This window comes from Bos grunniens, chromosome 10 (genome assembly GCF_055505025.1).
Source record: "Bos grunniens cultivar Pamir isolate PY7600 chromosome 10, Bosgru_T2T1.0, whole genome shotgun sequence".
In the NCBI taxonomy this organism is placed as follows: domain Eukaryota; kingdom Metazoa; phylum Chordata; class Mammalia; order Artiodactyla; family Bovidae; genus Bos; species Bos grunniens.
In genome coordinates, this window is record NC_141174.1 from 66,427,701 (window position 1) to 66,451,975 (window position 24,275).

Consider the following 24,275-nt stretch of genomic DNA (forward strand, 5'->3'; position numbering starts at 1 on the left):
TGTGGTTACAAAACAACTTCCCTTCCTATGTTTTTGCAAGTGGTAGAGAAACTCCTTGAGTTGTGATCTCTTCACCAAACCCAGTTCACTACAGATGCTAGTCTTTTTTTCCCTGCAGCACAGCATGCAAGGTCTTAGTTTCCCGGCCAGGGATTGAGCCCATGCCCCTGCAGTGGAAGCACGAAGTCCTAACCACTGGATCACCAGGGAATTCCTGGCACTCTGGTCTTTTGATATCAGGCCCAGGCTTTTCACCAAATCGTGGAAGTTGTGCACAGAGTTGACATAGGCAACAAAACTGTACAAGTGAATGCTTGACATCCCAGGGTCTGAGCTGGGGGTAGTCAGGTCAGCTTTAGGACCCAGCGGTCTCCAGTAAGAGGCAGGACATTCCTAAAAGCAGCAGTCTGAGCCTGCAACTCTGGCTGCGGCGGCGGGCCAGTCCTCTTCCTTCAGCTGCTGCTGTGTCTCTGGTAAGTGCCTTCAGGCAGTCAGGGGACCATAATGTTACAGGCAACTTCCTAGACTTGGGGGTGGCAGACAAACGGGGTTCCAAGTGGCTCCTGCAGAGGCCTTGAACACTTTAACCCTTGCAGCCAAAGCATGGGGAGTGCAGGTAAAGAAATGTGGTGGGTGCCTGATCCCAGGATCCAGATATCTGCTGGGGAAGGAGGGACAGGCCCTGGGTCTCAGCGTGGCATGGGAGCAGAACCACCAAACTAAGTGGAGAGGAAAATGGGGGCCCTGAAGGATGGACCTCAGTGCTGTGCCCAAGACATCCACTGGGAAAAGCTCTCCGGGGAAGAAAAGTGAGCACACATCACCCCTACCCCACCCCAGTGGGCTTTTGGCAACCAGAGTTGGCTTGGGCAGCTTCCAGGTGCTAGTATGTCCCAGCTAGGTTGGGATAGGGGTGTGGCTGCGAGAGGCTCTCCATCTGCCCTCCTGTTAACACATGTGCCCTCTCCCAACCCTGCTGTCACCTCATCACCTTTCAGGTGCAATTCTCTGCTCCAGCTTGGGGTCCCAGGCACCATTTCCCCCATCCTCATCCTTGCTGCCACCAGCTCCAAGTCCCTGGGACCCAGACATCACCACCCTGCCTAGCAGCTTTGAGCCAGCCTCTCCCATAATTCCCTCAGGTGAGCTCTGAGCTCCTTCCTCCTCCTCCTCTGCTCTCCACTCTGTGTGGGGTCCCTCAGGCTGGGGCAGGTGCTCCTGACCCTTTCCTCCCTCCCTGCTTCCAGGCGCTGAGGGGTGTTGGCTCTTCTCCATCTGCAGGGCCAGGAGCTGGCTTGGGCCCAGGACCACACTAGCAGCAGTGTGGTGGTAACAGTGGGGGCCCTGGGACTCTGAGCAGTTGTGGTAGGCATGGAGTGCTGGCCAGTATCTATAAAGAATAGATACTGGCAGAAACAGGAGTAGATGTGGGCAGCAGCTGAAAATCTGAGGTTCTGTGGCCTGGGGAACTAAGGGTACCTGTGCTCCACTTTGAGTCTTGGTGTATCCTGCAGTGACAAGCAGCTTTGTCCCTTCCAGCCAAACCCTGGAAGGGGTGGCAATAGTTGCCATCAAGTTAGCTATTCCCAGGAGCCTGTTCCTGCCAAGTGGAGTATTCATAACCAGCGGCTGCTGCAAGAGGTGGCTTGAGCCTCCCTCACCATCTCCATTAAGCCTCTTGAAATAAGAGCAAAATCTAATTTTATGGTTTGCACACCTAGTCTCCGCATTCCTTCAAAATACACAATATCCCCTAGGTCCCTCAGATAAGAACTTCTGGAACCTCCTCCATCACTAATCTCTACCTTAGGCGGGCAGGCTGAGGACCAATGGTCAAGGGCCAGGGACTCAGAGCCCGCTTTCCGCAGGATCTCAGCCCATGGCGCCTCGGGCAGCAAAGGTACCAATAGACACCTATCACAGGCACATGGAATCTTGTCTCTGCCATCTGCTCCCTTGGTTGCGGGAGAACCGCCTTACATCCTCGTGGGGCAGCTGGGAGAGGACGCCTGTCTGGAAGGAAGCGGAGCGGCTCAAGCGCCCCACAGCAGGGGCTGGGTGGAGCGAGGGGCGTTTCTCAGGGTTCAGACCTCAGCACTGGGAGGGAAGGGCCCAGGCCTCCACCGATTGCAGCACCGGCACCGGACTTCCCGCGGGAGAGTTTCCGAGCTGTTGAGGAGAGGGCGGCGACGAATGGGATCGAAGGGGTCCCAGGGTCATGGCGCTGGGCAGGAGGTGGTGGGGGCGCCACCTACGTCTTTCGGGTTCGTGCTTCCCTCCGCGCGTGCTGTCCCGGTCTCCGGAGCTAGGCGTTGGGGTCCTTCCCACCGAGCGCGCACTCACAGGATCTCCTTGGCGTCCCCAAAGCCGTGGGCCTGACTGCGAGCCCCTATCTTTACTCTAGTCCCTGGGGCGCGAGCCCTCGCCCAGCGCCCGGCTTCTCATTCGGCGGCTGGAGGGCGTGCCCCTGTGTGTCGCTGCCGCGTAGCTGCGCACAGGTGAGCCGAAGCCGCTGCTGGTGGCGGCCGCAGGAGGCGGTCGGGCGTACGTGAAGCCGCAGGACCGAGGGGGAACTCAGACCACCGCCCAGAAACTAGAGAACCGCTCGGTGGCGCCCAGGAGCAGCTGAAGAGGCGGGGCGGCAGGTGAGGGCGCGGGCTGCGAGGACCGGAGGCCGTGCTTCCCGTCCCCGCGGCCAGCCACCCCGTGTCTCTCTACAGGTGCAGGGGGCTTCTGGACCTCGCGGGCCCCCTACACTCCCCGCCGGCGAGTCAGCGAGGAAGGGGTCGGGGCAGTCAGGGCAACGCGGAGGTCTGGGCTAAGCTTGGCTGGGGGGCAGCCGGCGGCTTCGCGGGAGGTGGCGGCAGCGCTGAGGTGCACCCTTGGGGAGGGCAGCGGGGCAGCCCCGAGAGTGAAGTAAGGTTACAGCCTTAAGGACAGACCTAGTCCCTCGGAAGACAGTTGGGAAAAGTGTTGAGCCTGCCTTCCAGGCCAGAGCAGGTAGAGTAATAAATATCAGAAAAAGAGGTCGGGTAGGTTGCAAAGCACACGTGCAGACTGTACTCCCTCGATTTTCTTTTACATCCAGGATCTTTGTCAGCACAACATGTCCCATCCTTGATCTGTAGCAGTCCCAGGAACTTAGAGCTGGCTGCGTTAGCAAGCTGAGCTGGGAGGCAGAGAGGCAGGGGTAGTATAAGTCAGCAGTTCTCAGAGCATGGTGCCTGAGCCATTAGCACCACCTAAGTTGCTAGATCTTCACCACCAAGATAATCACGATGGTATGATCACTCACCTAGAGCCAGACATCCTGGAATGTGAAGTCACGTGGGCCTTAGAAAGCATCACTACAAACAAAGCTAGTGGAGGTGATGGAATTCCAGTTGAGCTATTTCAAATCCTGAAAGATGATGCTGTGAAAGTGCTGCACTCAATATGCCAGCAAATTTGGAAAACTCAGCAGTGGCCACAGGACTGGAAAAGGTCAGTTTTTCATTCCAATCCCAAAGAAAGGCAATGCCAAAGAATGCTCAAACTACCGCACAACTGTACTCATCTCACACACTAGTAAAGTAATGCTCAAAATTCTCCAAGCCAGGCTTCAGCAATACGTGATCCGTGAACTTCCTGATGTTCAAGCTGGTTTTAGAAAAGGCAGAGGAACCAGAGATCAAATTGCCAACATCCGCTGGATCATGGAAAAAGCAAGAGAGTTCCAGAGAAACACCTATTTCTGCTTTATTGACTATGCCAAAGCCTTTGACTGTGTGGATCACAATAAACTGTGGAAAATTCTGAAAGAGATGGGAATCCCACACCACCTGACCTGCCTCTTGAGAAACCTATATGCAGGTCAAGAAGTAACAGTTAGAACTGGACATGGAACAACAGACTGGTTCCAAATGGGAAAAGGAGTACGTCAAGGCTGTATATTGTCACCCTGCTTTATTTAACTTCTATGCAGAGTACATCATGAGAAACGCTGGGCTGGAGGAAGCACAAGCTGGAATCAAGATTGCTGGGAGAAATATCAATAACCTCAGATATGCAGATGACACCACCCTTATGTTAGAAAGTGAAGAGGACCTAAAAAGCCTCTTGATGAAAGTGAAAGAGAGTGAAAAAGTTGGCTTAAAGCTCAACATTCAGAAAACTAAGATCATGGCATCTGGTCCCATCACTTCATGGGAAATAGATGGGGAAACAGTGCAGATTATTTTTGGGGGGCTCCAAAATCACTGCAGATGGTGACTGCAGCCATGAAATTAAAAGACACTTACTCCTTGGAAGAAAAGTTATGACCAACCTCGATAGCATATTGAAGAGCAGAGACATTACTTTGCCAACAAAGGTCCATCTAGTCAAGGCTATGGTTTTTCCAGTGGTCACGTATGGATGTGAGAGTTGGACTGTGAAGAAAGCTGAGCGCCGAAGAATTGCTGCTTTTGAACTGTGGTGTTGGAGAAGACTCCTGAGAGTCCCTTGGACTGCAAGGAGATCCAACCATCCATTCTGAAGGAGATCAGCCCTGGGATTTCTTTGGAAGGAATGATGCTAAAGCTGAAACTCCAGTACTTTCACTACCTCATGTGAAGAGTTGACTCATTGGAAAACACTCTGATGCTGGGAGGGATTGAGGGCAGGAGGAGAAGGGGATGACAGAGGATGAGATGGCTGGATAGCATCACTGACTCGATGGACATGAGTTTGAGTGAACTCCAGGAGATGGTGATGGACAGGGAGCCCTGGTGTGCTGCAATTCATGGGGTTGTAAAGAGTCAGACACGACTGAGCGACTGAACTAAACTGAACTGAACTGAAGTTGCTAGATATACAAATTCTCAGCCTCCCTCCAACCTCCTGAATCAGAAGTTTAGGGGAGGGCCCCATTATCTGTGTTTTAGTCAAGTCTCTAGGTGATTCTCATGTACTCCAGAGTTTGGAAACCACTGCTATAAAGAAATGGAGCCTTCCTGTCTGTCTGGGCAGTATTGTTCCTAAGTACTTTATACACGTTATCTCCATTGTTGTAGAAGTGGAGCATGTGGGTTGGGCCTCTTCCATTTTATAGTTGAGAACATGGGATTAAAGAGGTTCAGACAGACAAGGAGCAGCCAACCTGAGCCAGGCTTGCAGATTCCAGCTATTATTTCTTCCCACCTCGCTGGCCCCTCAGCTCCCACCTGCCATCCGGCAGCACTAGTACTGTGATGTGAGTGTAGACAAGGCCACACTGGGGTTTCCACGGGGAGACTCCGGCTTCCCTGCTGTATAAGCCAGCTTTCCGTCTGTGAGGAGCTGTATGCTCCTCTTCCTTCCCCCATTTCATAGCCAACCCTCTATCTCAGTTTCTGGCAGGGAGTGATGCCTCAGAGACTGACATCACCTGGACTGATGAGGAGGGTGCTGTATTTGTCATACACCCCAACAGTGAGCTCTGCCTGCAGCTTCTGGCAGGTATTGGCCCCTATCCCCCACCTTTCAGCCTAGTCTAGCCCTTTTCCTCAGTCTCTCCCATCTGACCACCAGCTCTGCCCTGTGAACTACCCAGTCTTGCACAACTCAGGAATACTTGGGAGCTGGGCTGTCACTTGTGATGTCAGAATGGGGCATTCTGGTCTGCTTGTCAAATTATCTCTTGCTCTGAATTCTCTTCAACAACCTGCAAGCTCAAGAATCCCAGAAAAGGAAGCATACAAGCTTGACAGAAGTCCCCCAAACTCTCCCACCCTCTCTAAATGCCTGGCATTGCTCCTCGTTCCAAAGTTCAGGGCTAAAATTAACCACGAGACTGGAAAAAGTACATACGCCCCCACCCCCACCCAGCAATATCAATTCTTTTACTCATTGTCATGGAGAGTCACGGAGAGGTGGAGATTCAACTAGACCTCAATTGCTGCCTTTGCCTTTTGAAGATCTGCCAATGCCAGGCTGAGTTCCAGTTGGCCAACTGCACGTGCCCAGAGGGCATGGAGCTGGCTGAGGATAACGTCACCTGCATGGGTATGTCCTGCCTGTGTCTGAGGTCTGGACTTGTGGGACCGTGGGAGGGGATGAGCACTAGGGCACTGGGAAGGATATCTGCTGTGTGCCAGGCACTGTGCTGAGTATTGGCCAGGGGATTAGAGGTGTATCAGTGCATGCTCTACCTTCAGGAAGCATGTAGTCTAGTGTGGTAGGGGAGATACTGATTACTGTCTCTATGTATGTCTACATTTATATCTAGATATCTACCTATATCTTGTAGTGACAGTTGCCATGGGAGGTGTAAAGTGTCTTAGGGGTGATGAGGAGGGAGCAGTTGCATTCATTTAGGATAAGTGAGGAAAGCATCATGGAAAAGTGAACACTCGAGCTGAGTCTTGAGGCATCACTAAAAGTTGGGGTAGAGGGACAGAGAGGAGTTTCCCACTGGAGGACCTGCCCACCCCCTCAGGCCTTTTGTTTCTGATGGCGGCTGTGGTGGTGGTCTTGACACTGAGCCTTCCTACGGTGTGTGGGGTCCTGATTCTGGGTACAGAGCACCCAGCAGGCATGGCTGATTTCTTCACTGAGCCAACAGGCTTCTGTGGGGTCCCAGGGGCAAACAGTTGATTTCAAACCTCTACTCCCAGGAGAGAAGTGGCAAACTCCCCTAGGGTTCTAAAAAGTAGAAGTACGTGGGGAGGCCTGAGAACAACATTTATCTTAATGGGCATCTGGAGAGGTGTCCTGGGCAGGGGGGCAGGTCAGGGCGGGCCTGATGGGCAGGTAGAGAGTATGCCAGTGTTCCTCCCACCCTTGGTGAACCATAAGAAGTGGCAGGATCCATGGTGGATGAAGCTGCCAGGCCTTGAGCTCCAGATCATCAAGCTTTACATCTCCACCATAAGGACAATCCCCAACCCCTACTACTTCCAGGTGAGGCTTGGCCCAGCCCAGTCCTGTATGCTGCCCCCAGGGCTTACGGAGGTTTCCTCAGCCAATTTCATTCTGCTCAGCTGAATCCTCTCCCTCCTTCTGAGAGCCTATGCACTCTGAATCCCCAGCCTCCATCTTGCTCCCTGCTGTGGTGAATTATGGGTCCCAGTGAGCATCTCATCCAAACCCCTTGTATAGAGGAGATGGAGGTCAGAGAAGCCCTGAAAGGGGAAGTAACCTGGCAAAGTCAGCTGTCATCCCCAGTTCTGGGATGGTAGGGACCCTAAATATGATTCTTTGGCATAAGGATTGCCTTCACCCCAGAGTGTCTGCAGGGACCCAAGGGAAGACTTAGCACAGAATCCCACCCCACCACCTTACCCCACACCTGCCCTTTCTTCTGCCCTGACTCTGCCCTGGTCACCGTCACCCCTGCAAAGCTTGTCCTTGGGGACATGCCATGATGCAGAGAGCTCAGACCTTGAGAGAGGGCCAGTTGAGCATATGGAGGATGAGCAGGGGACAGGGGAGGTTAAGGAGGCTCTAGACCCTCAAGGACGCTTCCCCAGACCCAACCACCCACTCCCTTCCAATCTGCCTTTCTGCAGAGCCCTGGCCCGTGGTGTCTTTGGAGAAACCTATGAGGGACTGGTAATTGGCCTTCCTGGGGACCTCAGCCTTCTGCAGGTGACTATCAAGGTGAGAGGGGTGGCGCTTCTGACTGAGAGTAGAAGAGAAGGGTCTCTGAGGAAGGAGTCACGGCTGGAGATAGGGTCAACCCGCCCTCTAGAAGTGTCCGGGGTACTCAGGAGCTCTGTTGCCTTCCTCCCTAGAGAAAGTCGCTCAGTCAAGTCTGACTCTTTGTGACACCATGGATAGTCCGTGGAATTCTCCAGGCCAGAATACTGGAGTGGGTAGCCTTTTCTTTCTCCAGGGGATTTTCCCAACCCAGGTCTACCGCATTGCGGGCAGATTCTTTATCAGCTGAGCCACCAGGGAAGCCCCTCTCCCTCCCTGGACTCTGCCAGAACTCTGCTGTCCACAGGATTGGCTGGATTTCCTCACTGGGGAGCTCATCCTGGGGTGCACCCAGGGCAAGGCGCAGAGGTGCAAGTGGGAGGGAGGCACCCAGACCCACCTGCAGAAATAGTTTCTCTTCACCCTGGGGCTGAAAGGTAGCAGCTCTAGGGACCTAGAGCTCCTCTCCAGCCTTGTGGAGCCTAGAGCATGATTTCTCTCCCTGCTGGTGATAGGGTATATGCACTACCAGCGAGTTCAGCCATCAGAACATCAGAATACTGTGAGTACATCAGGGCTACCTCTGGCCTAATTCTGCTGGAGTTGGTGTCTGGAGGGGCCATGAAGGGTTTCCTGAATCAGAGCCAGCTGCAGCTGGTGTGACCCTTTTCCAGCCCTCTAGGCTCACCTAAAGACCTGTTCATGGGTCCCCAAACCTGTATGGTCTGATGTGTGTTCTGCCTGACCCAGGCCCAGCCATCACCTCTGGGCATGCAAGACCTCCTTCAGCTGGCTCGGGACATAGCCGAGGTTTGCTACTACCTGGAAGAAAATCACTTCATCCACAGGTCCGAGTGATCTAGCCCTGGGGACCTCCAATCCTGCTCCCTCCCCAAGGAATAGCCCTTTTACATAACTTTTAAAGAAAAGATCAAGGCTGGAGTTCTGGCAGTGATTTTTTTGCCTGACTCTGCTGAGCCACCAGGAACTGCCTGCTGAGCTGCACTGGATCCAGCCAAGTGGCCAAGATTGGAGACTTCTGGATGCAAGCAATATCTACAGGTGTAGGACCTGGGCATGTGGTGCTCCAAGGGAGTTTACCAGCACCTTCGGACCATTTGAAGCCTCCCTGGAGGGCATTTTTACATCCAAGACAGACTCCTGGTGATAACATGCACTCCACTACCTTGGGTCACCTCATGTGAGGGAAAGGGAAGCTGTTCCTGATGGGTTCCACTGCACTCGGTTCCCCCCACGTGTGATGCAGGTCTTTAAATGCTGCTCTGGGAGATCTCACTGGGCTATATGCCCTGCCCTGGGTGCACCAGTCAGGAGGTGCCGACTGTGTCATGGGGCAGGGGAGTGGGGGTGGATGACTTTGCCCTCGTTTTGCCAGCATCTTGGAGCATCTTCAGTACAGCACTCGGGTGTGCCACCTGACCTGACCCAACCATCCTGGACTTGGGGACCAGGAGGGAAACCATAAAACAACACTATGAAGCCCTACTCCCCTACCTTCCTATTAAAGAACCCTGTTGTGCTGAATTCACCCCTTTCAATGTAAGTAACCCATTCTGGAGGAGGAAGGGGCTGGGGAGCCTGTCTCTGGGGGGCCTAAGATCTCCACAGGCCCAGGAACTGAGTTTAGGGAGCTTGAAGAACTGGGGAAGGAGCCTCCTCGATCCCCAGCTGCTCTTTGGCCTCAAGCCCCCGAATCCAGGAGTAACCAACCTTGGAACCTTTGGAGTCTCACCTGTGGCCTAAGGGTCCTAAGGGTGAGGACTCTGGCACTGATGGTGCCAGTTCCTCCCTGCACTCCTCCCCAGGCTTCTAGGTGGCTTGAGTCCCACGTAGCCTCTGTCTCCTGCAGTCTGTGCTACACGTCTGGGCCTGTCTCAGGGCTGGCCTGGCACCACTGAGCTCTCTATCCTGGAAACCAGTCTCAGGCCTCCTGGGCAAGAGCCTGGCCACTCCCAGCCTTTGATATGTGGAGCTAGAGGCCACCCCCACCCACAAGGTGTAGGTGGGGAATTGAAATTGCCTCCTGCAGGAAGCCTTCTCTGGATTGCCCTTACCCCAGTTAGCATCCTCCACCTGGGCAGCCCTCAACACTACACATGCCGCTAACAAAGAGCTCTTGTCATAGACCACAGTGATCTGAATGCACCTGACAGATGCTAGGGAACCAAGAAAGAAGGGACCAGAGGGAAGAAGGGGATGAGCCCAGAGTCAAAGCTGGTGTCTTTGAGTTTTATTGGGAAGAGGAGTCCATTGTAGTGTGGGAGTTCAGACCAATAGATCTAGTGCCTGTGAAACAAAGTTCTTTATCTGGCTTCTCTGGAGAGGTATGGAGCCCCCTCAGAAGAGCTGGGCTGAAGAAGAAGCCACTTACCCTGCTCTCCTCCTCCCTCCCCCGCTTAATTAGCGTCGCCGGCTCTAGGAACACTGGGGCTTGTAGGGGGCCAGGCCCTGCGCGTGCAGTGTGTCCCACAGTGGTTGGCACTTGTCCCTACAGGGCGGTATGCACTGCTCCGCATCGCGGGGTTTCAGTCTCTCTTGCCTGCATGCATGGTGGGGACGCAGGCGCAGCTCCATCTGTCAGACCCTCAGGTCAGCAGGGACAGGGGCCCAGCCTCATCTCTCGGCTAGGCTGGCCAGGATGCCAATGAGATTGTCCAGCCCCAGCAAGTAGCCGTCCTCTCGGTTGCCCTCTTCCCAGGGCCGCCGGTGGTCCAGGGTCTGGCCGTCAGGGAGGGGCGTGGTCTTGCCAAAATCGATGAGCCACACGCCGGCGCGATGGCAGTGATCATGCACGAAGAGGAGCGAGCTGCCGATCACCTGCCGAGTCCCCCACCGTCAGGCCACGGTGGAGAAGCCCTCCACCCTCTTCCCTCACAGACCACAGACACGTGAGCCTGCCCTTCTTACCTCGTGCCTCCTAAAGAACTCAGAGACCTCCAGAGTGTCCCGGATGTGCTGCAGGCGGTTCAGATACCTCCTCTGGAGAGGGTGGAGAAGGGGAGGACAAATTAAATACCAACTGAACCTCTGCGATTGTGAGATTATGAAGAACGCCACGATGCATGCTTGGCTTGGCAAATACCATGGTGAAGAAGGCGCAGGCCCCCACGTGGCGCGCAGCCCAGAATTGTTGTAAAGCAATAACAGCGCAGTGCGATAAACACTGGGATGGGGGTCACGTACGGACGGGTGTTGCGTCAGATGACCTGACCTGGGGGCACCCCTCGGTATCAGGCTCCCCAGCATCTCAGGGTTCTGGGATCCCACGCTCACCAGCACTTCCGCATCCCCTTGCACAAATTCCTCAAAGACGCGGATCACCTGCTCTCGGCTTCGCGTGGTCTTGAAGTCTGTACTGCAGGAGCCGTCGGCTTTCTGTAGAAGGTGGGCAGAAATCGTCAGGGGCCACGTGTGCGCCCAAAGGGAGAGGATCTGGCTAGCGCAGCGATACCTCCTGGGACGTTGAATGCCAGGGACAGCGAGACGGCCGCCAGAGGGTGCCTCTTCCGGGGGCAGTCGGGGTGGGAGGTCAACACGGAGGACAGACACTGCACAGTGGGGCTGGGGCGGAGGAAGGGCCCGGGAAATACAAAGCGACGCGAGCCTGGCCCACCTTGATGCCCTCGATGCGGAAGCCGAGAGTGGTGCTGGAGCTGATGCCTTCTCGCCACTGCATGTAGCGCGGCTTGGTAACTGCGCGCTGCGCGTGCTCCTCCTCGGTGGGCGCCTCAGGGTCGACTGCCAGCATCTTCTTGTACATGTCCTTCCGCAGCTTGGGCCGCTCACGGGCTTTGGTCAGCTCCTCTTCCAGATAAGTCCTACGGAGGCGCAGGCAGCGGCGCGGCGTGAGCGGGCGCACACTGGAACCTAGTCGAGCACTGCCTTGGGCACGCGTAGAGCGCTCGTTCCCGCCCTGGGCCCTTTACTGGTTTCCAGACGCCCCGCAGGGCACGCGTACCTGACGCCCATCTTGCAGTCTAGTACGCAAGGCCCATCGAAACCGTCGAGCAAGTCCTGCAACTGCAGGTAGCTCTCGCCGTCGCGCTCCACCACGCCGTGGAAGGCGGGCACGCAGCCGCGTAGCGCATCCGCCATGAGCCGCGCCAGGCAGTAGCGCTCCGGCTCCGAGCTGCGCTTGAGGATCAGTCCGCTGGTGCCCGCTGCCTTGAAACTCCCTGAGGGCAGACCTTGGTTAGTGGCGCCTAAGTCCCTTCCTCCCGGCCTCCGCCCCGCACCCGCCACGACCCCGTGCTCACCCGTGTGCCCTGCCAGCTGCACCCAGGCGTAGCGCTTCTTGAAAGGGCTCATGACCGGCAGGTTCACCATGGTCCGGATCTTCTGCCAGTGGCTTTTCTGAAAGCGACACGACCCGGGTCTGCCAGTCAGCGTCTCAGCAGTAAAGCCATCCTTCCTCTGGAACATGGTCTCGCCCCGTCCCACCCTACCCTAAGCAGCTCGTGCCTGGAGCTTCAACGGCTGATTCACTCAGGGGTTTATCGTGAGCCTGTGTGGCGGACGCTGAGACAAGCGCCTGGAGATGATAGACATCCAGTGTGCTGAAAAGAGCCCCAGCCTTAGTGTCAGAAAGCTCAGTTCTGCTGCTCCACAGCTGCACGGACAGGTTACTGAACTGCTCTGTAGTGGTTTTAGGACTTTTGTGAGGAAAACAGTCTCGTGATGTTAAAAAAAAATGCAGATTTTCAGGTCTACCACAGGGAAACTCTGAGCATTGCACTTTTACCAATGCCTCGGGATATTCTGGGGCTTGAGAAGCCTCTGAGTTCAGTTTCTTCAGTTCCCCGTAAAATGGGGAAATAACTACTCCCACCAGGTTGTTGTGAGTAGTGGTAAATTAGACTTGAGTGTGACAGCCCCCACCCCCAGTCCCATTCCTTGGCGTGGACCACTACTACCTGCACAACTCTGGATTATCATTTAATACTTGGGACCATTGGTTCCTCTTATTTAGGGAGAAAGACAAACATGGAAACAAATCATTACACAGGCCCAAGGTAGGGAGGCCAACCTGATAGGGCCTGAAGAAAGAATGGCTTGGTGCTCCCCAAGGTTCTCTTCCTATCCTTAGATGCCATCTCACTCCCTACCAGTTGACAAGGCCAGGGTACCCCAACCTGGACCCAGAAACCTGGGTTTTGAAAATGGAATACAGAGGGGAGGGTCTGTCATCTTAGATGAAACTGAGAGGGAAATTGAGATTTTGGTGTACCTTTTGCCTCTTGACCGTTGCGTCTAGTCTGAGATCATCTGATACTCTGAACCTTTCCTCTTCCCACACCAAGCTCATCACTCCTGTGTCTACCCACTGGAGCACACAGGTTTGCTCATCTAAAGAGTGTGTCTGCTGCCTCCTCCCAGGGCGCCTGCCTTTTAGAGGAATGACATGTGTGCCTTCACAAGGCTGGTCCCCAGGAATCCAGCTCTCACTCAGTTCACCAGAGTGAGAGGGAGAACTGGGGTGGAGGCTTAAGCAGAGGAGGCTGCTGACTATAAAACCGCTTTCATGGCGAGGAGATGGGAGTCAGTGACACAGTACTGGAGGGGGGAGTCTGAAGTTGCTTCCAGTCTTGGCTCTGTCACTTTCTAGCTGAGTGAACTCAAGTGAGAATTTCATCTGTGTGAGCCTGTTTCCTCTGGACCTAGCTGTTGCCATAACACGAGCCACCATTTACTGACCGCCCACTGCACACCAGGCTTCTCATCTCCAACAGACAGCATTGCTCCTGCTTTCTTCCTGTAGTCCCTACATGGCTCAGTAGGGTGTGATCACATGTCCAATCCCCAGAGATCTGGGGGTGTAGCCAGAAGCAGCCCACTAGAAGCATGACATCTCTTTCAAAACTCCCTTTTTCACTCTTTAAATACATACAAGGTTTGCATTATGCTGCATAATAAATCCAAGTTTTATTATAAAACTCTCCCACCTCCGAATCCTCAAATAAAATTCCAGGAGGATGTATGTGCCAGGTACATTGAGTGGCACATCCTATACCCTCTTCCCCCACACTCAGTTTGAAATTCATGATGCTGCTGCACATGCACAGTAAGTGCCTGAGATGGTAACTCTTGCCATTTTACAGAAGGCAATCAAAGTTCAAAGAGTTAACATTCCTGCTATCCCTGCTTCCAGCAGGCCTCCCAGTCTCTGCCCTAAGCTCAAGTTCAAAACCCACCCCCATGTTCCAATTGTCCCAGCAGGTTCCAGAGGTCAAATGGACCCTGCATGAAAAAGAATTTTGTATAAGATGAAGCAGTTTGCAGCCACAAGGCGCTGTGTTTTGATCTCTGGGGAAACACTGAGATCTGCCTGGGGACCCCTCTTTGTTAGCTGGACACCTTTAGTTTATCCAAAGGGATGGGTTTAGTGGTGGGGCTTCAGGAAGCTTTAGGGACTTACTGGCAGAATTTGGGGGGACAGTGGGGCCAGAATGGACTTCATTATAGGGTTCATCTAGTTCTGTAGCCACCCCAGTAGAAGATGGAATCAGCCTTAGGTTAGGTGAGATGGGAGAACTGCATCATCCTTTCTTCTGTGATCATGTAGGAGCAGTGAGTGAGGCTGGAAGGTGAAAGGTGGAGCTGGTAGAAGAGGATTTAGTACCTGCAGTCCTGAGCTACTGTCTCATGAGTGATGTGTGATAATATAGCATTGGCTTGCTCCCAAACTGAGATAACATCGGGTTATCTCTCCACTCTCCCCACCCAAGTTTTGTGAGGTCATATTAGCCAAGAGCAGCAAAGACTAAGGTTGTTTCCAGCCATGTGGGTTACAGAAGGCTTTCAAACCCGTTATGCCATTTGAGCCCTCGCAGCCACCTTTTGAGGTTGGTTGGTAATGACAGGATTTAGTTCCTCTGCCAGTAATGGATAGGGTCAGATATGGAAGGAGTTGATGCAAGCATCATGGAATTCTGCCATCTTCATCTAGGGAGCTACCTCCCCCAGGGAACATAATGCATAAAAGATGCATATATCCAGAATGGTTCTAGGGGAATCATTCTTTGGCGAGTGGGTGGGGATTTTGGCACATGAACAACAGCAGGGAAGATATTTTTGAGCAGGTAAGGCTTTTATTGTGTGAATATCAGAAAGCAGATTTATTATGTTACAGAGTGAAACCTGGCTGAAAAAAGGGTTAAAACCCCATTGCCTGGCCCAGGCAAATAGAAGTCTGAGAAAGCATCTCACAGCAAGAGGCTACCCAGACACCTTGGGACAAAAAGCTCAGGAGAGCTGACCATGTGAGAGTCTTTGACGAAGTCACAGGAGGACCCTCTGATAATTCTTCACCCATGAGGCTGGACAGGGAGCATCTCCTTCTGGGCAGAGCTTAGCTGAATACTAGCCTCAGACCCTCCTTTTATTTAGAAGCCCTGAGGACTCCAGCTTCTTGTATCACACCAGACACTTTGTGTATCTTCTGCCAGAAGCCCTTTGCTTTCTTTGTCTTTGGTATTCATCTCCCCTCTTCCTGACTTCCATGCCCTACCTCCAGCCATCCAGACTCTGGCTAAAGCTCTCTACTAGCCCAACCCCCTTGCCATGTTCCCAATACTTTATCAAATAAGCACTCCTGGTGGTGGTGGTGGTGGTGAGAACAATCAGTTTAAATTTATAAAATGATTTGCACCAAGGTATAAGTGACCCACGACTTCACCCTCCCAGGGGCATTTGCTTTTTAAAAAGGAAGTCTGTTAACCTAAATTCTGCTCTATAATTAGTGAAAAGTGAAGTGTGGGAGTTCTGGGCCCAGGACAGGATGGCATCCAGGTCTCCTTACCCATCCTGGAGCACTGAGAGAAGAGAATCAAATGAACAAGAGTCAAACAACCTCTCTTCTGCTAGAGCAACACCCCCAAAATTGTTTTAAGAGGCAGACAAGGCCTAAGAATGTCATGCCAGCTGCCCTTGGGGACAGGCCCCCAACTCCTCTCTTGGCCTGTATGGTTTTTCTTCCCCCTGACTCTTCCCTCTACCGTAGGAAAGGAAGCAGGAAGGAGGCAGGCTGCCCAGTCCCAACTACCTTGAGGGGGAGCCCAGCTCCAGACTCTGGGCACACAGTGTGCGGCTTCTAGAAAGAAGAGGTGAAGGATGTACACAAGCCTTTCAAAGGCTTCCCGCTGTTTACGTTATCCACCCAGGCCGGAGGTGTAAGGGGCTGGAGAGCTGAGAGTTGAGGAGTGCTGCAGCAGTACCCTTCTCCCGGGCGCATCCTTCACGGTCAGCCAGCCTATGGGCTCTGCTTCCTGCCTGGGGAAGCCCTAAAGGCAGCCTAGGCGGGCGCGCTGTGCGGCTCCGCGAGGCAAAGTCCGAGCCGGGCCCTTCCACGCGGACGCAGGCGGCCTCTGTCAACAGCCCTGGCTTATCTGCCACCACCGTGGCTGTTTGCCTTCGGGGAGGCCCCGGCGGGCTGGGGGTTGGGAAGGCCTGGTACTCGCAGCCTTGGAGCTGGAAGGGCCCTCCACGGCCATCTGCTCCAGCTCCTGCCGCGCCGGGTGACGGGGAGGCCCAGAGTTGGAGAGGCCGGCCGAAGACGCCCAGGGCACAGCTGCGACTGGGCCCCGGAGTCTTGACCCCAGCTGGGCTGCCTACGTGTAAGCAGTCCTGGGCCGCAGGTCCTCCTCCGCCTTTAGCAAGAAGAGTGAAGCCGGGGGCTGCCCTCGTGGCTCCCTGCCTCCAGCGCCCGCCTCTCAGCTCTCAGAGATTTGAACGGGGGGAGAGTTGGGCCCACAGTTACTGCTCCGGATTTTCGGGGGTAGGGAGGGAGGAGTCCTCTCACCGCCCCTCATCCCCGCCTCAGAAACCCTCGGGCGGCACCGCCTCCTTTCAGGGAACAGGGTTACACCAGAAATGTCAGGGGTCAGGGGTACCCCTACGGAGGAGAGAGGGACTCCCCACACCCTCTGCCTGGTGTCGGGGTGGGTTCCTGCTCTATGAGACTTTTTCCTTTTCCTTCTTGTTTCACAAACCACGTCGCCCTGAGGATAACGTAAGTCTCAGGGGTAAGTGAATCACGGAGCCACTGCAAGCCATTACAGTGACTCTAGCGCCTCGTCCAATCCGAGCGCGGGGGGAGCCTAGGTCCCGCAGGCCCGGCCGCCCCGGCGCACGGCCGCTGCTCTCACCGCCCTTCTGGGCAAGCCCCGAGCCACCAGAGACTGAGGGCGCCCTTCGCCTCTTCCTCCACTTCAGGGACACTTGCATAACGTGGATCTAGAGCAACTCCTTCTCGTTGACCGCGGATAGTTATTTAAAGTATTTGGCCTTGATTAAAACAAGGGGGACAGGACGGCTATCCTGGGAGAAACACGACCCGGAGGGGCAGGCACGGGGAATGACTGCACCATACCCTAGCCTGGGTTATCAAAGGGTCAAACCTGGCCCCAGAACATCCAGGCTACCGGGGGCGGAGATCGGCAGACTGGTCCCACCCTCTCAGCCTCAGTTTACCTCCCTCCACCCTCCCCGGCCAGAATTAGGAGCAGCAAAGCGGAGGAGGGCAGCGTTCCGCCCCCTGCCTAAGCTCGCTGTCCCGCGCCCCTCCCTTGCCCGCGTCCAAGCCTGGTGCGGGCGCCGGGAGCAGACGGCGGCAGTTCGCGAGCGGAGCCTGGAGCTTGGCTCCACTCCCACTCAGGAGAGGGAAACCGTGGCAACGGCGGGGGTGGGGCGGCGGCGCGGGAGAGGGGGCGGCAGAGAAGGAGGCTCGTCCTCACGTCTCGGCGAGAGTTCGCCGGGCAACGCTAAGCCCCTCCGATCCCTCCAGCCATCTCACGGCCGGCAAGTCACGCTGCCCCGCCGCCCCACCGGTCTCCGTAGCCGGTCTCGGGGATTCCTCACTCCCTTAGACGCCCCAGGGCCTGGGTCGCGACTCGCCTGTAGAACTGGAGTAAAATATGTCAAGGCGAGGGGTTGGCCCGGCGCCTCCTACCGACCCCACTGCCTAAAGAGGGAGAAGGGGACTCTCGGGGGAGGGAGCTTAGGGCGGGAGTTGGTCCGCAGCGAGCTCCAAGCAGGTCCCCGCTCCGGCCCCGCCCCGCGGCCCGTACCTGACCCACGTCCTCGCCCGCTTCCAGCTGCACGTTGCCGCGGCTCCGGCTCTCGCTGTCGCTCAGAAGATCGTCCTCCGAATCCTCGGGCAGCGACGAGGAGCCAGTGGAGGAGAGCGACGAGGTGGAGAGGCGGCGCGGCTGCTGCAGGTGCGACGAACCCACAGCCGGGAGCCAGCTACCCTCCGGCTCTGGCGGCCCGGGGCTGGCCGGGGGCACGTCCGGCTCCTCGGCCGTCACAGTCAGCTGCGGGATCACTGGGGCAGGGGGAGCCCGCGGAAGCCCGTTGGGGACCTGTCCCCCTCGCCGCTTGGCCCCGCGAGCCCGGGGCTGCCCGGCGGCGGCGGCAGCAGCGACCGCAGCGCAGCGCGCCTCGAAAAGCAGGCGCAGCTCCCCGACGCTCCGGCGCGGAGCCCGCTCCAGCCCAGGGCTGCACGGCCCCGCGCCTCCCGGCCGCGCCATGCCCGTCGGGCCCCCGGGCAGGGTCATTTCCCGGTAACAGAGCCGCGGCAGAGCCCACCAGCCCGCGGCGCGGCGGGCACTGGAGACGCTCGGCGCCCCCGGCTCGAGACTGCCCCGAGGCGGAGCCTGCGCCGCAGCCCGCCTGGGCCCCGCCTCGGCCGCGCCCCCCGCCCACTCCTTTCACTTTCAGAGAAAGCGCGGGCCTTCCTGGGCTCCTGCCCAGCCGGGAAGGCTCCCTGTTGCTCCGGGGGTGGTCGGGAAGCCCAGGCCTCCTGGATATACAGAAAACCCGGGCCTGGCCTTCGCTGCCTCTCAGTGCCCACCTTCGCTCGGGAAGGCCGGAAGGATTGCTCCGCCCCACGCCGCGCTCGACACCCCAACTCCGCAGGGATTCCTCCAGGAATTCCTCCAGGGCAATTCCAAGGGCCCTGACCCCGCGGGGGTGGAGCTGCTCCAGCTTTCGCTCCCGCACCCGGTCCCCTCGGGCTCCTTTCCTCGTTCCACCCATTCTGGGCTAAGGCGTCCAGGTCTCGGGGGCTTTTCCCCCTTCTTCGGCGCGAGTTCTAGGCCTTCGGCTTCCCCAGGAAGCCTCAACCCAGGGCGTGTGCCCAAGTGGGGACTGTGTCTTGGGAACTAGCTGAGGCTTTCCCCACTCCCTATCCCCGAGGCTGGCAGAGTACAAGGTCAGGGGGCGGGGCCTCGATCTCTCCAAGTTTTCCCGGCAGAGACCCGGCCAGCATCCCAGGCTGCTGCCTGGAGGAGGCTGGGGTGGGGGTGGCGAGCCCTTCTTCCTCCTTTCCTTTTGGAGTTCAGGGCTTGGAGTTACTGTGGGTCTGGAAATAAGTCATTCCTCCTCCTTGAACTGATTTTTCTTGACAGGGTTGTTGTCCGCCTCACAGGATTGCTGTGAGAATAAAATGAAAGATGTGATATCTCGAAATGGTAAGAATAATTTTAGTGTGGGTGGGACAAAGAGCCAGCGTCAAGTTCACCACACTCCAGATGTGATTTTAAGCAGTCTAGTCACCGTTCTAAGTCCATTTTCTTACTTGTAGATGGAGGTAAACTTCACCTGACCCACAGAGTTGTGGCTGTGAAACTGGGAAGAAAGTGCTGGTGTTGGAGAAGGATCTCATACACCCACAGCGTGCTCCTCAGTAGCATCGTTGTGGTAGGTCTTTGGCCACTTTGCATGTTAGTGGTCAACTGAGCTGCAAAGGCTGCTTTGTGTAGAACTCAGCATTTCACAACATTTCCTATTTTTTCTCCAAATGCCATGAGAGAGAATCCCTCATTGGGGATTCTGATGCCTAGAGATTACTGGGGGACCTGTGGGGATACAGCCCTCTGAAGGATGGCCTCTGAGCTGATGAAGACAGAAAGGAACTCTTATCTCCTTTCCTTATCTCCCTTCATCCAGAATTCGAGAATGGCCCAGGAGGAGAGACAGTGGGTGCCTTCAGCAAAGAAGAAAAGGGAAAATCCCTAGGGAAGAAAGATTGAGTGGAAGAAAGAGTGGGAGGAGGGAAGAAAAACCGAAGAAATGAAGGAGTAAGAGAAAGAAGGAAATACAGGAGTCTGAATACTCCTCTGTGGAGAACCTGGGAAGCCACATGGCTACCTTCTCTGGGGCACAGAGGTTTGGAGGAGCCTGAGTGTTTGTGTAAGGGGTGTACTTGAGGGCTTGAAGGACCAGAGACACTTATGTCTCCTGCACTCATTTCTTTCCCTCCGAGCTCCCCTGGTTAGAGAGGAGCTGGGAAGGTAGTACCCTCAGAGAGGGGACTGGGGGCAAAACCAGAGTGAAGAGAGCCAACAAGGACCTGTTAGAACTGGAAAGGCGGGAAGGGAAGTGAGAAGAGGGAATATGCAGCTCACACCTGCCCAATGGATGGGCAATGTTGGAGGCACGAGCAGGCTGGGAGCCCGTGTCATCCTGACTGCCATGAGGAAACTCAGGGCAATTCCTTTTTCTTGTATCAGGAACTTGCCCAAGGCAGGCCACCAAAGAAGAGCTCTTTGCCATACCTGCTCAGGCCTTCCTCCCTGGAAAGGTAAGGACAAACCTTGGAATGGGTATTAAAATGAGTTAATTTCATAGATTTTCAAGTGGGAAGTACATTTATATGCCTCTACCATCCTCACAATACAGCAGAAGTAACAAAGAGGTTAAATAATTCAGCCAAGGAGGTTAAGGCGCTTGTGCAAGGCCACACAGTTAGGTGGTGGAGTGTGCCCTAACTTCTATTCTTGTGCTATGCTCGGTTTCTTAACATCTTGTAGTTCAGTCCCTAGATCCTTATCCAGTGAAGGCAGAGTCTGCCTCCACCTACCACAGGCAGAAAACATAGGCACAATCCTGGGGCAGGGCGGAGGGGTCCCAATACAGCTGTGGGACAAGGTCAAAGGGTCCTCATGTCCTCCTAGTTGAGCCAGGAATGACCTTTCAAATGCTGGAATTCTGTTTTTTGCCTCAGTTTTCACAGTCTTTGAAGTTGAGTAGATGGATGTGAGTTAGAGGGGTGTGGAGAAGGTCAGTCTGACTACAATATAGGCGTAGGAATGGCCTCTTGTATGATGCAAAAAATGGATGTGCGGGGGACAAGAAGATTGTTTCAAGGTTTTGATGGTCATTAGGTGGCTGATCTGAGATTGGCCTTGAGAATCCCTCTGCCTTATCCACAAGGTCAGCTACATGTCTGAGAAGAGAACTGATCCTTCTTCTTGTGGCTTCTTTGTTCAGGGATCCTCCTATAACCTATATGCATAGAGATTGAGTGAGAGGTTTCTGGTTTATTCCTTAGCCTGCCTCACTTAGCTCTGTGCCTCTTATGCAACTCACAGTACAGGACCATTGGCCCCAGGGGCAGGAGCAAGGTCACTACTCACCATCTCTATGCCAGTTTCTGCTTCCCAAGACCCCTGGGCAGGGGCTCTCACCTTGGAGAGAGAGGATGAGTGGGCCACCTGTTGTTTTGTTTTGTTTTTTTAACTTTATTTGGATTTGCTGCACACAGGCTTTTTCTGTTTGCAACAAGCAGGAGCTACTCTTTGTTGTGGTGTGCAGGCTTCTCATTGCAGTGACTTGTCTTGTGGAGCGTGGGTTCTAGGGCACAGGGCTTCAGTAGTTGCAGCACTTGGGCTCAGTAGTTATGGCCCCTGGGCTCCAGAGCACAGGCTCAGTAGTGGTGGCACACAGGCTCAGTTACCACTTGGCATGTGGGATCATCCCAGACCAGGGGTTGAACTCATGTCTCCTGCACTGGCAGGCAGATTCTTTAGGACTGAGCCATCAGGGAAGCCCCCACCTGTTGTTTTGAAAGCCTTTCCAGCAAGAGCTGAGCTTCCATGAGATGTGTGTGAGTGTGTGTGTATATGTTGGGAAGGTGATGGTGGCACATTTTCCTTTAGGCCAGGTGGTACAGGTTCTCATTCAAGTCAACAACTCCCAGACATGCTCTGTGAGGCTTAGTGTCCTCCAAGAGAGTTTCTAACCCCAAGATTCCAATATTCTGTGACCTATGACTCATTTGTCATTTATAGAGCAAATTAACTTTCATTAAGCAGCTGCTATGGACAAGGCATTGTGGTAGGTGAAAGGGATGCAGGAATGATCCCTTACTAGGGGTGGTGGCACATCATTTTACATTGTCTTTTGAAGGAAATGAGAAAGGACACAACAGAAAACGGCCCCAGGAGATTCTGTGCTTCTAATGCAGGGGGCGTGGGTTCCATCTGTGGTTGGGGAACTATGATCCCCACATGCCACACGGTGCAGTTTTAAAATAGAAAAGAAAGAAAACAGGCCCCAGGATGCTAAAAAGCTGTATTTACTGTTTCCAAGGAACTTTCAGTGAGACCTTGGTTTTCAACTGCTTCCTGCAAACCATTCATTCTCCAACCCTGGTCAGTCTGAAGCCCTTTTCTGCCCAGAGCATGGTAGAGACAGTGCTGAAGGTTTTGCCAGAGCCAGGGTTATTGCAAATGGGGAAGAATTGGTGTTCTCCTTCCTCCTGGAAAGAGGAGTGAACAACCATCTTCACTTGACAACCCCAGACCCTTTTCCTTGCCTCTGGGTTTCTCCTCCTCCCCATGCAATCTCTGACCCTATAATTAATACAATTTGTGGAAATATCCTGGGAATATCTTCTGATAAAACTTGGGACCTAGCAGCATTCACTGACCCGCCACCCTCTGCATCACCCTCCTCCAAAACAGTCAAAATGTGTCACCACACCTGTGTATGCTCAGTAAGAACATTTTCTCTCCTGACACACTTCAGAAACAAGGTTTCCCATCCCTCCCAGGAGCCTGTGTTCCTGTGGTTCCCCCTCCTCCCTCTCTCTAAAACTCAGAACCCTCAGAATCTCTGCCAGTGGCCAAGGGGAGGCAGAGGGGACTGGTAGTGTCTGAGATCAGGGATGCAGTCTTTCTGTCCCCCACATCCCTACTAGGGTACCTCCAGATCTTTCCCCGCCCCAGGTGGGCGCATCCCCTAATTATATTAGTGATCTCTGCCTGCCAGCGTGACCTCCACCCGGGGTGCGCAGAGAGCCTCCAGTGGCCAGGTGGAAACAGGAGCCACTAGGAAGCGGCGCGCAGGCCTCAGGTCCGTGGAACTGATGCTTGCTCCTCCTTGGCATCAGTCGGGCGCCTCACGCAACCCGCCAGGAGCACGGAGTAATCTGAGGCCCCAGCTCCCAACGGCGGGTGCGGGGAGGGTGTGGAGAAGCTGCCCGGGCGCGCGCCCGGCTGGGGTCCACGGTTGGAGACGTGCGTGGCGAGCGCATGCACGTGCAGGCAGTGTGATCATCGCCCCGTGGGGCACTCGGACCTGGACTCCAAGGTCAGTGAGGTCGCGAGTGGGCGAACAGAGGCCGAAGCTGTTGACTCGTCGGGGCCGTGAGGGGATAGCTCCCATCTGCCACGGCCGTTTTACTCGCGGACTCAGGTTGAACCCCTACGACGGACAGCTTGGGCGTCCACTGCAGGCGGCGTAGCACCGCCGCATCTCCTTCCTGCGTGCGCTGCGGTCTGGGGACACGATAGAGGGGAGTGGTGGGGTCAGAAATCCCAGAACGCAGTCAGCTGGTCTCGCCCCCCTTTCCTCCACTGCGTTTATTGGGCGTTAACTAGGTCCCAGGGTGGAGGTGGAGACTCACAGATAACAGTACTACAGCGTGGTGTGTGCCGCCCTAGGGAAGCCTAGGTGCTCCCAAACCGGAGCGGGAAGGGGCAATCAGGGAAGGTTTCCTGGAGGAGGTGACCTTTGAGCGTAGAGTCTTTGACCTGAAGAGTAGTTCTCCAGGGAAAAATCGATGGGGATAGACTTGTGCTTCAGGAGAGGTGGATGTGTTGATGACTGAGCAAGATGTGTTCCCGCGTGAATTTAGCGACAGAGGGTCGTACGTTTGCGCCTGCGAAGTCCATTCAGTTGTGTCTGCCTCTTTGTGACCTCATGGACTGTAGCCCACCAGGCTCCTCTGTCTATGGGATTCTCCAGGTAAGAGTACTGGAGTGGGTTGCCATTTCCTTCTCCAGGGGACCTTCCCGTCCCAGAAACGAACCCGCATGTACTGCATTGCAGGCAGACCGTTGAACCACTGGGGAAAATGCAGGGTCATGGACAGCTAAAAGAGACAAAAAGTGATATTCTGAAGATGCTATTAAGTCATCATGAAACAGATTGGAACTTGGTTGAACTTCTTTACACTCATTTTCCAGTTTGACACGGTTTTTGTGTTTTAATTACTCTCTGTGGTGTTGGGGAGGTGAGGCTTCACAGTCTTTCTGAGTCCCCTGGGGCAGTGGTGAGGTGGAGGCCTCCGGAGCCAGTGAGGGCTGGGAGCAGGAGGATGCTTTCAGAACGACCATCAGTAAAGAGGGTGTGTGGTGTGTGTTGGGGCTGCAGAGGATAAATAGCAGCAGCAAGTTGGGACCAAAAGGCAGCTGTCCTTCTCTGGACAGTTCTCCTGGCCAGCCCCAGTGATCATTGGAACCTCCATAGGGAGACAGAGTTTCTAGACCTTCCTCCCACCCTTCAACACACACACACACACACACACACACTCCTAGGTGGGAGCTAGCTGA

At 54.9% G+C, this 24,275-nt stretch overlaps 1 protein-coding gene and 2 long non-coding RNA genes across 3 annotated transcripts; 2 read left to right on the top strand and 1 right to left on the bottom strand.

The window, feature by feature from the left end:
- The first annotated feature begins 7,507 nt into the window (after positions 1-7,507).
- Positions 7,508-9,183, top strand: LOC147364723 (uncharacterized). The gene is made up of 2 exons (XR_015134930.1): positions 7,508-7,599; positions 8,154-9,183. It is a non-coding gene; the product is annotated as an uncharacterized LOC147364723 (long non-coding RNA).
- A 691-nt stretch (positions 9,184-9,874) lies between these two features.
- Positions 9,875-18,296, bottom strand: ITPKA (inositol-trisphosphate 3-kinase A). Its single transcript, XM_086321824.1, has 7 exons — positions 17,724-18,296; positions 11,916-12,012; positions 11,618-11,834; positions 11,273-11,477; positions 10,933-11,034; positions 10,567-10,638; positions 9,875-10,476 (listed from the first exon to the last, which is right to left on the bottom strand). Exons 1-7 carry the CDS (start codon positions 18,210-18,212, stop codon positions 10,273-10,275), a joined length of 1,386 nt encoding a protein of 461 aa, XP_086177950.1. The 5' UTR covers positions 18,213-18,296; the 3' UTR covers positions 9,875-10,272.
- A 935-nt stretch (positions 18,297-19,231) lies between these two features.
- LOC147364725 (uncharacterized) lies at positions 19,232-20,288 on the top strand. Its single transcript, XR_015134929.1, has 2 exons — positions 19,232-19,356; positions 20,169-20,288. It is a non-coding gene; the product is annotated as an uncharacterized LOC147364725 (long non-coding RNA).
- The last annotated feature ends 3,987 nt before the right edge of the window (positions 20,289-24,275 follow it).